Raw genomic sequence first — 14,302 nt, 5'->3', positions numbered from 1 at the left:
ATACTGATCTTGTCTGTCGTGTTCCCATCATACACCAGTTGAACAAACTGTTTAAAAGACAAAGGCAGGTCGATTCTGAACAGATTCTGAATTATTTCCTCATTATGCAAAATTTCTGGGTTGCTGAAAAAACTATTTTATTGCCCTTTAATTTGAATGCTGCAGCATATTTCTTTAATTTTTATTAAATGAAGTGTGTGCCAAGCAGACGTTTGATATTTTTGTAATATTGAGTGACAGCTGAACATAAAATATCACGAATCGTGAATCTGGAATTACCTTTGGGACCTTTTCTCTTAAACTCATGCATAAAGATTATGACACGGAGCTCGTCAGCTGTCAGATTTATTCGAGCGTTCATTAATATCAGCGAGAGAGAGAGAGAGAAAAAAACAAACCCGCGGATCCTTTTTACCATGGAGGTAATGAAAAGTGTCGGAGGAAGCAGCGACTCATCTGTACACGGCTCCCCTGAGCGTGCGCGGATCCCACCCCGTGACGCGCGACCCTGGCGGCCAGTCAAGCGCGACAACCCTTCATCACGAGATATGCGCCCCGGGGGCTGGGGTGGTTAACGACTCGAATCGGTTTCAGCTATAGCATCAAACCTGTTTACATGACTTTGTTGACAATAATTTAGTGCGCTGTGATTGGCTGTTGAGTTGTAAACCACTTCCGGTATCTAACATCAGCTGGCTCTTGTTTCTCACAGAGATAAGTTTATTGACAGCTTACATCACGGTTATCTTTCTTGCATTAGTGCTTCCACTCCATGATGACAGACTTTGTTGACAATTATTCATTTCAGTCCGTTTGTCGTCTCGAACCTCTCTGCTACCGGATGCCGAAATTCAGTTTAGGGTTTCTCGTGCTGAAGTAGGGTCAGGGGAATACGTCTGCTTGGAACCTTCATACCCAGGTAATGTAGAATACTGTTATACGGGTGTCATGTAGGATTCTACATACTGTGATGCTCACACTTTGAACTCGTGCATGTCTTGTAGTGTTGCTGCGTGCATGACGCTTGTATAACCTATGACCTCGGGGTGGCTTGGGACGGAAGTCGGAGAAAGGCCAGGACAGACTTGTGCTGACGTCAGCGTCTGGTCTCACATTAGGGTATTGATTGCAAGACAGTAGAGGTTAATGGCCTAGAAAGCTTCGGCTTTCATTTTGTTGTTGTTGTTTTTTTCCCATGATTTTTGTAAAAAAGAGATTTCGTCAGAACGATTGCATCGTGGCTGCATGGAGGAACAGTGTGGGTGTGGGTGTGCGCGCGCACGATTTGTTGTTGTGCAACATTAGAACTAATCGGTTCGATCCAGCTATCAAAGGTGGCAGGCATTTCCCAAAGTTCATTAGCTAATGCATGCATGCTATCTCAGATCGTGAGTCTTCCACACACAGACACACACACAGACACACACACAAGCCATGCTAGCTGCACGGATGTGGCCCCAGGGTGTGACCGACAGAGATGCCAGCACGCGCACCCCGAAAAAAAAAACCAACCTCCGTGCGACTTCGTCGTACGTGCGTGCTGCGAGTCTAATGAACAGTTTTCCTGCTGTCGTCTTTGCTTGGGACAGGGAAGATGCTGGTGGTGGTGGTGGTGGTGGGGAGGTGGGGAGCTGCACGCGTCGTGCGAGTTAAAGGCTCAAGCCGCTAGACCGAGCTGCGCAGTCATCTGGACATACAATAACATAATCACAGAACTGGGCTTACAATCACTGTCCTCCCTTTCCTTCCTCCTGAGGGGTGGGGACGCTGAAAACTTCTCCACCACCCACCACCCACCCTGTCGGCCGTTTTTCTTGTAAACATTGCAAATGTCATCCTCCCTTCCTCATTAAATTATCCACGTGGTCGAGGCGCTATTAATAGATTCTTTGGTTTTTTTTTTTTTTAGAATGTCCGTTCTCTATGCCCCGTAACGTCACTGTCAACAGGTTTGTCATGTCAGGTCTAGCCTGTGTCTAGCATGACGTCACTCACACCAGCGCCATGTCCTCACCACTTGTGTCGCGTCACTGCCGAGGGCGATTGGTTACGTCTCACAGGGGCCGTCACTCCGAGTCATCAGTGCAGGAACGCTGGCACGACGAGATGCGGCCCGGAACAGCTCTCGTGTCTCCCTGAATTAGCGCCCAGCAGCGAATGAAGGGCAGAGGTCAGCTTGCAACCAGATCTTGGCGTCTGCAGGCGGCACTTAGCACCCAAGACCTAACGCAGGGTCTGGTCGAGAGTCACACAAAACTCCGCGCGTGCGTGTGTGTGTGTTCGCGCTTGCGCCTGCAGTCAAGCCTGCTTGTACTAGAATGCGGAGAACGACTTCTCAAATGTTTGCCAAGGGTCCCCATCAGACTTGAGCATAATCCTGGAATGACTTTTGTAGCGGGAATGAGGTTTGCACTTAATCCTGGCAATGCCAGTCTGTTGGCAGGTCTGTATATGCCCAATGCTATCTGTCGGCAGGCCGGTACAACCATCAGGATAAAGTAGAGCTTACAATAAACAAACCAAATGATAGAGCGAAGAATGTTATCTCCTGATAAGTGTAGCTTTAGACAAGCATCAAGTATACCAGCTGATTTTATTATCAAGTGTTCCTGTTTATAGCACCAAGTCCACTGAAGGTGTCAAGTGGACACTGACAGTGTCACGTTTCCGTCCTGCAGATAAAGTTTGCATCTTCTGCACTTTATGCCTTGGAATGGAAGAGGAGCCGAGAATTACAGTGAGCAGCATGTGGACACAACGAAATACTCATTATTGGTGCTCAACAGACGAGGTGGCCCCGATCTTAGGAAGGTCAGTAAACGCACAGTGACGTCACACACAGGGACGAGCGTTTGACCAGGTTGACCAACGTTTTGTGTAACCGCCATTTAAACAGTTTTACCAAACTTGGTCAAAAGTTTGTCTTCATTTGTTTGGTTGAGAGAGGTTTTTAATAAGAGCCAATCAATGTTTCTGAACAATGTCTGAGACTGTGCTAAGAGTTCGCATCTCTGACGGAGAACGGTTCCAAGGGAATATCTTTGCGTTTTCGCTGTTTTGGGATTTCAGCAGCAAGGGAAATCATAGTTCCGCCTGGTTTTATATTTTGTGGTTTCCGTCAGCGACACGACATTTTTTGCCTCGACCAGCACTTCGGCCATTATCTCGCTTTTTACCTATTAGGTCCCCACGATTCTCACCAGACGAAGCCAATGAAGTAATGGCCTCGCCGAGTTTTATGGACTCGGGTTGACTTGTAGGTGGAACGAGTTTTAGCTTGGTTAGTTGTTGTGTCATGTGTCATGTGTAGTGCCAGCACTGCGCGAACGAAGTTACAGACTCCGACCCTCTGTCCGCCGATGGAGGAGCTGCTGCTTGCAGTCGGCGAAAAATGCAGCCAGCCAATCGCCTGCAGGGAGTGTAGTGGCGCTGGCTTCCTTCCACCCGTGACTTTGCTGCAGCGGCTGACTGAGGGCAGTAAACACCATTGACCTACTGCCACAGCACCGCGACACGCCCCAGCTTCCGGCAGGGTGGCTAGGCGGGTAGACGCTGCGGCACGCGCCAGCAGGCAGGCAGGCACGCACCCGTATCCGCACACGCACACGCACCCTGCCGCTGACTGCGGCTTCCTTCCATACACAGCAGTCATCGTGACGGGAGCAGCGCGACAAGCGGGTGGCGGCACCCGCAACCTGTGAGTGACTGCGCTCAGCTGACGGATTCAGGTGCCACCAGAAACATCCAGATGCCACCCGGCACTTACCAGCCTCCTGATCCAGGTATCAACTGAAACATCCAGGCGCCGCCGTAAACAACCGGTGACCATCTACCGTAACAAGGGCATCAGCTGACGGATCCACCTACCACCTGCCGTATCCAGTTAGCAGTCGCCACGTCTGGCATCCAGCTACCCGCTGAGATGCCTAGTTACCACCTGTCACATCCAATTACCAGCTGAGGTACACAGATGTCACTTATCAAATCCAGCTGATGTCCAAATACCACCTATCACACCCAATTACCAGCTGGGATACCCAGATAACCTCCTGAGATATCCAGCTACCACCTGCCACATCCAATTACCAAGAAGCCCTATCGCCACCCGTCACATTCACTTACCAGTTGAGATATACAGCTATCACCTGTCACATCGCTACCAGCGGCGACGTCTATTTACTACCCGTCACATAAAGTTACCAGTGGAGATACCTATTTTTTACCCCCTATATGGAGTTACCACCAGAGATACCGAACTACCACTTGTCACATAAAGTTACCTGTGGAGATACCGATTTACTACCCGTCACATCAAATTATTAGTGGAGATTCCTATTTACTACCCGCTACATCAAGTTACCAGCGGAGATACCCTGGCACCCGCTTAGTCGATCCTTCCTTCTGACGAGGCTGACGTTCTCCATTACGTTGACATGCGTTGAAGTAACGCGGGAGGTCAGGGAGTGTGACGTAAGCGAACCACGACCGGTAACGTGACGTGTGGCGGTGCCAGTAGGCAAGTAGGGATGTGAACGGCCGGCCCGCAAGTGACTGGAGTGGCTCAGCGGGCCGGTCACCGCTTCCCAACGGTGATGACGTCAGCATGGGTAACACCCGCTTGTCGCTTACGGCGCTGCCTGCCGCCAGAAGTAAGTCATCTCTCGCTTTAACGTCATGTGACGTCGCCGGCCGCGCGCAGGCTCACCACGACACGTCATCGATGGCCTTGGACAGTGGGGGCTGCGGCGCAGCGGACGATGGAGAGCTGCACGTCACCGTTCATGACGTAACCAGCGGCGGGTGGCGGTGCTCTGTGCTGCGTAGACTGGCCTGCTGCTGCTGCTTGTAAGTTGTCACTTCCTGTCTCCTCATCCCATGCTCGGCCTCGTGAGAGAAAGTGTGCGTGCGCGAGAGAAAGGCGAGAAAAACATTTTCTAGTATTTTAACAGTCGCCACAGTAACCAAGGAAACAGGTAGTTCTCTCTTTGCCGGAAGTCGTCAGGGTGGACATCTGTGGATAGCGGGGTGGAAGTAGCATCGCTGATGGAAAGGCGGGTGGCCGAGTGGTCAGAGTTCTGACGACTAGAACGGTAGTAGCACCGGTTCGATACCGTTATGACCACGAACTTGTATCGCTAGATTGCTCGCAGACAATTTTTTTTTTTTTTTTTTTGCACAAAGAAATAAAAAAACGAGGCAGGTTTGTACAAACCTTAGTCACATTCATTGTTTAGGCTCACCGAGACTAACAGCGGAGAACTTTGCAAGAGGCTAAGCGTTGGTCTTGGCAGACAGCGATCCATCTATACACGTCCATGGTATAACGGGTGTTCAGTGGTGGATATCTTGGAAACTAACCCCGGTGCCGGCCGCTCCGCTATGCGTGTGGCGCAGCCAACTTCGTTCTCCCCACCCCAGTAGAGAAAGCTTTGGGAATGGGTACCCGATTTCTTTTCTTTTTTTTTTTTTGTATAGCGTTGAGGAAGATGAGACAGAGCAGCGAGGTAGATGAGAGACAGGAGAGGGACTTGGCTCCAAGAAAAAAGTGCTGTAGGGCTGTCTCTCTCTCTGTGACCCCTCGTTCTCCAGGTCAGGGAGCTGTGTTTATCTTTATTTATTATTTTTTGTGTTGTGGGAGGTGTGGCGTTATTAGAGACAAGAGGTGGATGGAGGATGACATTTGGCCATCAGCCGACGAGAACGTGCGGCGTGTGGGTTAGCCGGAGGTTACGTAACTGCTGCTGCGTCATGCTGCCGGTCACACGCGCTGCGCACAACACCGCGGGTCGCAGTGTCAAGGACGTCGTAGCGTGCGCCGGGCGCACGTGCCTGCCCTATCCGCAGTGAGCGGGGTACAAAAGAAAAACGATCGTTCGGTCGCTGTAATGGATACACAGGTGTGGTTGAACGGCCTCGGAGTCGTGGTGTGTGCAGCGCCCATAACAGGATCCTCTGTCTTTGGAGTGACAGAAGGCGTGTGCGGACATTTACCCGTTGAGAGCTCCGTGCAGGGGTACTTGTATGTCTGCGACTTGACAACCGTGACGATCACTGGATAACCCCCTCCCTCCTTTCTACTCCTCCACCCTGTCGTTGGTGCGGGGTCGAGGGTCGTGTCTTACCTAGGAGACTTCATACCCCTTGACCTGTGAGCCTCCCTCCCACTTCCCCTCGCCCCTCACTGATCGATGACTGTAACCTACTCTACCTTCCAAGCTTATTTGTCAAAGTTAAATCTGGTTTGCCACATGACGAGGCAGGTGTAACGACTTTGAAGGTTGTGATTATTAAGCACGAGATCGATGAAGCCCTGCAGGCTGGCTGGGGAGGGAGGGAGGGAGGAGGATGGAAGCAGTGACCTTGGTATCTCACAGTGCAGCAACTTCATCGACGTTTGTAACAGTTCTTAGTGGAAGTCGTACTCGCTGCTGCGCACGCGCGCGCGAACACACACACATATACACCTGTTGGACCCGCCGATCAAGCTGATTGAGTAACCGTCACTCAATCCTTTCTGTGATTTTTTCCCTTCCTTGTAGATACGCCGTGTGTAGTCTTTGTTGTTTAAAGGGCAACACGAGTGCAACATTTTTTGCTTTATGATCGGGTTCGTTGTAAAATAATACTTCGCAAAATATACATAGTTATACTTAATTTTAAGAAGATAAATCTTAAAATGACATTCTCACCTGCCACTATAAAAGCAGGAGAAAGTTACTCTCCTTGTTGTTGCCTATAACTAGTATTTGTAACAGCCAGTCCAGCAAATCTGTGCACGTCTTCTAGTCAAATGAAGAAACATAGCAAAGATGTTCAAGAAGCGATGTTTTTGTCCAGAAAATGATTTCAGAATACAGCCTGACAGATTTTAACTTTATTTAGAGGCTTCGACTGAAGTTTAAAAAAATAAAAAGCTCCAAACGGAGTCACATGGTGTCCTGGTCTGTTTTCTTTTACCCAGGATTGCATCTTTCCTTTTTAAATTCAGCTCGTGCAGACGAGCTATATTTAGAAATACTACCTTTCGTCACTTCCTTGACAAATCCGTGTGTAACTAAGAAAAAAACCATTAATATAATATTTCTCCTGCGCCTTTTCGTCTTAAGATACTACCGGAATATATGTGTTTAAGAGATATTCGCTGAGCGCTCGTGTTGCCCTTTAAGCCCGTGCCTCAGACGCATTTGCTAAATATTTATTAACGTGAATTTTCTGTTGTCTGCTCAAACAACCAAGACTTCGTGCTTAGAAGTGTGTGTGGTAGAGACTGGCGAACCGAGAGAAGTGCGCCCTCCCCCACGTTCCCTGTGGTTCGATGCCCGAGTATCGCAGCAAACTTGCCCCAGTCGACCCAGCTGGTGACAATGGGTACCTGACTCCATAGAAGGTTGGCTAACATCGACTTTCCCAACTGAATGTAGTTCCGCAAAAGTTTTTTTCATCTTGTCATCATTTGAGGAAATAAAATCACCTTGTCTTGTTTGCCGAGACATTAACAGACACTCCCATCAGTCGGACAACACTGGAGCTGCAGCGGGCCTGTCGCATACAAAGCTGGCGTTGCTAGGATGTAAATATATTTTTTTCTCTCACACTCAGTCATTTCAAGAATCGTCTCTCAGCTGGCCGGCTGCTTGTCTGTCTGCCCTTTGATCTTTGTCAGTGTTCCAACATCTCTCTCTGTCTTTGCAACACACACAAACTCTCTGGAGAGGTCCATGTCATGTGACACATTCTCGATCTCTCTCTCCTCGCACCCTCTCTCACACACACACTCACTCTCACACACGCAGAATGGCAGTGAGGAATCTTTATCGAGGATAGCTGCATTAGCAAACAGTAGGTTTTATTCGCATCTAACACACGCTGTAAAAGGAGACAAATTGTTTACCAACAAAAAAATATAACAGCATACACGAAACAGTAAGGAAACGAAAATGTACAAGGTAGTAATTATGATACCGGCGACATATTGATACACGTTGATGTACCTAAAGTTCTGATATAGCCTCATGCTATAGTGACAGTATACAGGGGACGTTCATCAGGCCATCATACCATAACTATAGCTATAACTATAGTGACAGTATACAGAGGACGTTCATCAGGTCATCATACTGTAGTTTCATGATGCTATAGGAGGCCCCTGCATATGGTCAGCGGTTGATATAAACATTTCATAGAGCGATGAGAGAATGAAAAAGACGAGAGAGACAGAAGAGAGAAAAGGGATGGGAAGTGGGAGAAGCAAGGGAGAGACGGAGGTAAAGGGCGGAGGGTGTGAAGGGTGGATGGCCTGCCAGCCATTAGGGAGGAGAGAAGTCTGTGATGGCTATTGATCGCAATCTAGGGCCTGCCGCCCGCCAGTCTTTCCCCTGTCAGCAGAGACATGCACTCCCCACTCCCCCCCACGAGTGCAGCCGCCTTATCAGCTCCGGCAGTGGCCAGCATGATAAACTATTCATCACCTGGCCCAACTTCTTTGCAGGAACACTGGCGCACCCTTGGTATTGGGCTTGTGGACTTTTCTAGAGGCTTTTATTCATGCAGTGCCGCGTGTATGTGTTTTCAGATGAGCTGTAGCAGTTGCAGTTGATCATTAAAACTATAAAGATGTTGTGCTGATGTTCTTCTCTGGCATGCTGCTCATAATTAGTATTTGTCTCTGACAGAGTATGGGACGTGGGACATGTCTCTGACAGGGACATGGGTACAGTAGCTCCAGCGCTTGTGACATTATCAATGAATCCGAAATTAATGAACCAAGACATGTCAGTGACATGTTGGTGATATGTTGGTGATAATTTTGTTGGTGATATGCCCTGCTATGGTTTGTTCTGTGGCAGCTGTGCCATCACAAGCTGTAGTTGATGTGGTCTGGTATCCTTGTTGACTAGTTTTTGTCACAGTTCACAGTGAAGAGCTGGTGTACAGCTGGAACAGGGTGCCTGGAGGGTCTAATAGCGTTTTCTCAAGCAGTCAGTGCAGCAAAGCCGGATTTGTAACGGCTGTTTGCATATTACTGTTCAAACATAACTATACTTAATGGTATGAATTTTTGTGTGTAGCAGAACTACATGTACTGTGGGTATTTAAAGGTCTATAGCTGAGCATACTGTCTCACTTTGTGGATGGTAATCATTGTCAGTTGCACAGGCATGCTATAGTTTTACACACTAACTCTGCTCTCTCTCATTCTCTAACACTCTAACTCTCTAAGACTGCTTAGGAAGAAATGATTAATACTAAAAACACCCAACAACTGCCCCAATGGTGAACAACATGTATTGGGATTAGCACACACTGGTGTCTTTTTGAGCTAGAAGGATGCCATCAGCAGGAGGTACCAGGGAAGGAGAGATGAAGGTTTGAAGGTATAAAATGGTTGTGAATTGCTATGCATAACTCAAAGGTAATTAGTGTAATGAGCCATCCATAATTTGAATGTAATTAGTGTGATGTGCCGTCTACTATTTGGAGTTTATTGCCAATCTTCACTTCCATCATTAATCATTGTGTCTCTTTCATTTGTTTGCGTTTGCCCTCTCTCTATCGCCCCTGTGTTCGTGTATACCTTATCTTCATGCATTTTTTAGCTTTCATTTGCATGTTTGCTTTTTCTTGCCTGCTGTATTCATTACAATGGAGCTTTCATTCTAAATGACATACAGGATTAACATTGTATTATTGTTATTGGAAACCTGGTATCTGTAAGTAAGGAAGATAGATTGTCTATAAAAAGGAATTCTTACAAAGGCACAAGAAATGACTAACTCATTAGATCTGCATATAAAAAGCAATTATAATGATGATAATTAAATTAAATTTTGTCTGACATAATAACAGCAGTCTCATCATTAAGAGGGTGGTCAGCGTTTGACATGCATTTCATCTGTTTTCATCTGACAGGAACTGTCCACTCTACAAGGGCACAGATGTGCGTGATGAGTTGGTGGACAAATGCAATGCCGTTAGCCCCATAATTCACCCTCCCTCCTTCAACCAGGGGACACTAAGGGAGAGCAGCAGAAGCTGGACAGGGAAATCTAGTTCTGTCGACTGTGGGGTTGGCAGCAGAGGAAGTGAGTTTGTTGCTGGAGGAAGCTTTCCAGGGCATGGGCGAAGCTGCCGTAAGTCCAAAGAGAACCAGAGGACAGATGGTGTCAGCGTAGTTAACACAGTGCCTGGCGAAGCCTTCGATGCAAGCCGGCGAAAATTTCCCCTTCAACGGAAATCATCAAACATCAGCAACAACTGTGAGAAGATCTCAGAGAATTCCACTGATGAGAAGGAGGATTGTGTGTTTCAGGACAACTGCCACACTGATGTTGGCGTCCGTCGCCACAGTTTGTCTGGCTGCCTAGAACCTTCTAGCTACCTGCAGATTCCAGGTGTTGGTGGTGCTGGTGGAAAGGAGGCTACAGCTGGCTGTGAGCTGAGGCGGACTAACTCCTCATCCAATGCCCTCAGTGTCAGCATTGCTAGTGGCAAGTCTGACCTGGCCCACATTTGTGTCAAGCGTGCGCCCAAAGTTGTGTACAGCCACTCTGAAGATCGCTTGACAACCCAGAGCTGTGACCAGCGGCCCATAATTCCTTCTTTGCCCTATTCACCTTATGTTTCACCCACTGCCTCACCCCGCCTTCGAAGGCAGCCAACCACAGAAACCCATCGCGTGTCAGTGTCTGATGGGGATGGATATACACAGCTCAATCAGTACCGCCTCAAAGACGAGATAGGCAAGGTAATTGTGCATTGCATATTGTCTGTGTGTGTGTGTGCATGTCTCATAGGGACTCTGCTGCTTGTATGACATGGTTTTACATAGAAATACAAAATGTGTGCAGGGGTGACTTTGTCCAACATAAATATGCTGACCTGGCAAATACACGAGCATTATTTTTTGACAATTTCTTTGTTAATATTTCTTTGCAGGGATCGTATGGAATTGTCAAGCTTGCATACAATGAAGAAGATGATGTTCATTATGTAAGTCCTCTCTCTCTCCAAGATATAGTCTGGTGCTGCATGTTCATATCGCAGTGTGTACATGTGGGTCTTGTGTAGTTCATGCAAGCATGAGATTTATATAGCAAACTATCATTTGTGGATAAGTATATATAGTGGACTACTTGTGAATGTGCCATAGATCAAAAGCTGTGGGTATTATGGATAGTGTGGATGGAATGGAGGAGCATCTATAATGCTGAGTTCTGCAGTAAGGGGGAATAAATCTGCAGCTGTAGGTGCTCCTGAAATATAGCAGTTGAATGAAGCAGGTGTGTAGTGGACGTGCTATAGCTCCAAAACCCTGAATAGTGTGGATGAAGGAGATGCCGTAGCCTGGTAGTGTGCCCAACTATAAGACAAGTCTGGACTGTGGCTGAAAAACTTTCCCCCACTCCCTATCTGGCCAAAATATGAGAGGCTGGTTCGTTGCTGAACAATTTAAAATAGCAAAAAGGAAGGGCAGGCTTCACTTTGCACATGCTGTGTCATGGTGACCCACAAAATGCACGGCCCATGTGGCCTGAGTATTGGACCCTTTATAAATTGTCTTTAAAATACGGAACATAGTAGGATGAGATTTTGTGGTCGGCCAGCTACAGATACAATACGATGTAAAGCTGGCAAAGGCTACCAGCAGCTCTCCAGCTAAAATGGATACCTTATTTATCAGGGAAAGTAAAAGTTTGGGCTTCACCATCCACATGATGTGATTTAGACGTAGTGGACCACTTACAATCATGACCTATATGGCCACTGGGCTGTGAGGTCTTTAAAGTTTTTTTTATCTTTTATAAATCAAACTTTATTTCATGGAGCTTAATAGCAGTACATTTCTTGTAAAAATGTATCTTTTTTTTTTTTTCAGGCCATGAAAATACTATCTAAGAAGAGACTTATGAAGAAAGCAGGGTTCTTCCGTAAGTAAGAAATGAAAATTTCAAAAAGTACATGTTGTTATTCATCATCATGGCACTATCCATGACTGAAGCATAGTGTATGCTTTGTGTGTGTGTGTGTTTGTTCATATGTATGTGCACACATGTACGTGCAGTTGTGCCTGTGGTTGAGAGTGACATTTGTCTTTCTGAATGAAATAATAATAAATATTGTGCAGAGGTTTTGTACAAAACATGCTTAACACATTCTTATGTCCAAGTCATTCGTTCGTGCTCAATATTTCCAACAAAGGTTAACAACAATGTGACTGTCGCATAGGTCGACCACTCCCTTCTCGAGATGGCAAGAGCGGAGTACCTACCAACCCACTGGAACGAGTATACCGTGAAATTGCCATTCTCAAGAAACTTGATCACCCAAATGTGGTCAAGCTCGTTGAGGTGCTTGATGATCCTGAGGAGGACAACCTTTATCTTGGTATGCATTGAGCTTCTGGCCTCAACTAGAATTCAAGACATGCCATTCTTTTCAAAGAGGATTTTTTTTGTCACTAAGATTACATGGTGTTTTCTAGGAAGCAGTAAAGAAAGTTTGAGCATGACAATTTTTCTGGATCAAAGGATTTTTTTTTAATCTGGAAAAACACTTCTAAAACATGACTAGCCTGTCTGTGACTGCCTTGATCCCCACAAAACAAGCCTGAATTGATTTTAGTGTAGCAAGGTGCATTGGACTGGATTTTCAAGAGCGTGAATGTTTGGTTCTTTTGGTCTTATAAAGGCATTGAAGGTTATAATTAAAATAGAACATGCAAACAGCTTTGCATGAGATGCGAACTCTCAATCACCAGTGGTATATTAAAATATCTGTGAATGGTTGTTTTTGTCTTGACTTGCAGCAAAACTAGTTGCATATATATTTTTAATACTTGTAAAATCTGCCCCTACGAATGTAGTCAGCTACTTTAATTGTGGCTGTGTAGTAAGGAAAACATTATTTAATTGTAACATAGAATTAAGTGATCTTTAAATGGATGTTTTATGTAAATGTATATTTAATGTGATACACGTGATTGCATTCTTGTGCTGACATTATTGAGATATTCTGTTTTTGTGTGTGTGCAGTGTTTGAGCTTGTGGAGAAAGGGTAGGTTTCCTGACATTTTTTTTTTAATGCTTTTAGTTTGGCTGACGTTGTTGATCTCTAACCTTGTTTGATTGTATAGAACACAATAAATTTATGTTGTATTCTTCCATGTTAAACATGGCTACCATCTACACTTTTCAAGTTCTGGACCATCAAATGAAAGTTCTTGTGTGTTCATTAGGTTTTATATCTGTACATCAAAGTGCAATGTTATCATTTATACATTGCTCCATACTTATGAAATCATTATTTTTAGATCTATGGGTAGACAAAAAACCGGCAAATATGGTGTAATTATTTCTGTCATGTCTCACCTGTTGCAGCGAGGTCATGGAGGTACCCTGTCAAGAGCCCTTCTCTGAGGATGTGGCCAGAGGATACTTGCGCGACATTATTCAAGGCATTGAGTATTGTGAGTTTTTTGTCATACTAGCTTTTTCTTTGACTGTCTTTATAACTTGCAAAATCAAAACTTGGAAGATTGTTGAGTTATTAAAATACACTTGTGCCTTCATGAGGCTAGACTATGGAATACCAATGCATTTACCTCAGAGCTACATGTGCATACCAGAGGCCTCCGGTAATACATGCCAGCATCAGCATAGTCAAGATGTTTCTGCTGTGTCTCACTATGCAATGTACCTTCTTTATGGTGTTGTCTTAACTTACTCTGCAAACACCAGGTGTAACCTTGATGTTGTTCTAGTTACCTCTTGATCATATGATGAAAAACTGAAAGGAAGTCTCATATTCATAGACTTTGTAGTTGAACTGTCTCTCACACACACACACATGCACCCATACATACACCCACCCAGTCACTCAATCCCTCTGTCACTGACATGTACATTTGACATTGTGAATGCTTTAGAAATTTTGAATCCTAGGAAATCTTTTGGCTGTCTTCAGTGCATTACCAGCGGATAATCCATCGTGATATCAAACCCTCCAACCTGCTTTTAGGAGATGATGGTCACATAAAGGTAAACACAAGTATAAGTTCAATTAAATCTGACGATTTTGCAGCATAGATGAAGTTGTCAGAAAAAATGAATAATTCAACTATTAGCACCTGACAGGTCATTATACCTCTGTGAACTCTCAGCCATTACTTTAGAATTATCTATACAGAAACTGATTACTAATCTGAACGTTTGGAGTTTTGGAATGTTTTTGTTTTAATCAAGCAAGTTTCTCTTAGTCTACTTTTATTAAACAATCTCAACTTGCTATCTCACCATCTGTTATC

General features: G+C 45.5%; 1 protein-coding gene across 9 annotated transcripts in view; it reads left to right on the top strand.

Moving 5' to 3' along the window:
• The window catches only part of LOC112563294 (calcium/calmodulin-dependent protein kinase kinase 1-like), a 50,583-nt gene that overhangs the window by 25,610 nt on the left and 10,671 nt on the right, over nucleotides 1-14,302 (top strand). For 7 of the 9 annotated variants that reach the window (XM_025237150.1, XM_025237155.1, XM_025237151.1 and 4 more), the window contains 7 exons: nucleotides 9,910-10,744; nucleotides 10,936-10,989; nucleotides 11,876-11,927; nucleotides 12,226-12,384; nucleotides 13,032-13,053; nucleotides 13,377-13,465; nucleotides 13,963-14,036. In XM_025237150.1, coding sequence (XP_025092935.1) covers nucleotides 9,910-10,744; nucleotides 10,936-10,989; nucleotides 11,876-11,927; nucleotides 12,226-12,384; nucleotides 13,032-13,053; nucleotides 13,377-13,465; nucleotides 13,963-14,036 — 1,285 coding nt within the window. Of the gene's footprint in view, nucleotides 1-2,695; nucleotides 2,812-3,278; nucleotides 4,846-9,909; nucleotides 10,745-10,935; nucleotides 10,990-11,875; nucleotides 11,928-12,225; nucleotides 12,385-13,031; nucleotides 13,054-13,376; nucleotides 13,466-13,962; nucleotides 14,037-14,302 lie in introns of those variants that run through there. The other 2 variants (XM_025237154.1, XM_025237148.1) reach the window with 2 other exon arrangements.

This window comes from Pomacea canaliculata, linkage group LG4 (assembly GCF_003073045.1).
Source record: "Pomacea canaliculata isolate SZHN2017 linkage group LG4, ASM307304v1, whole genome shotgun sequence".
NCBI lineage: Eukaryota > Metazoa > Mollusca > Gastropoda > Architaenioglossa > Ampullariidae > Pomacea > Pomacea canaliculata.
This window is presented reverse-complemented; position numbering and strand designations above follow the sequence as displayed.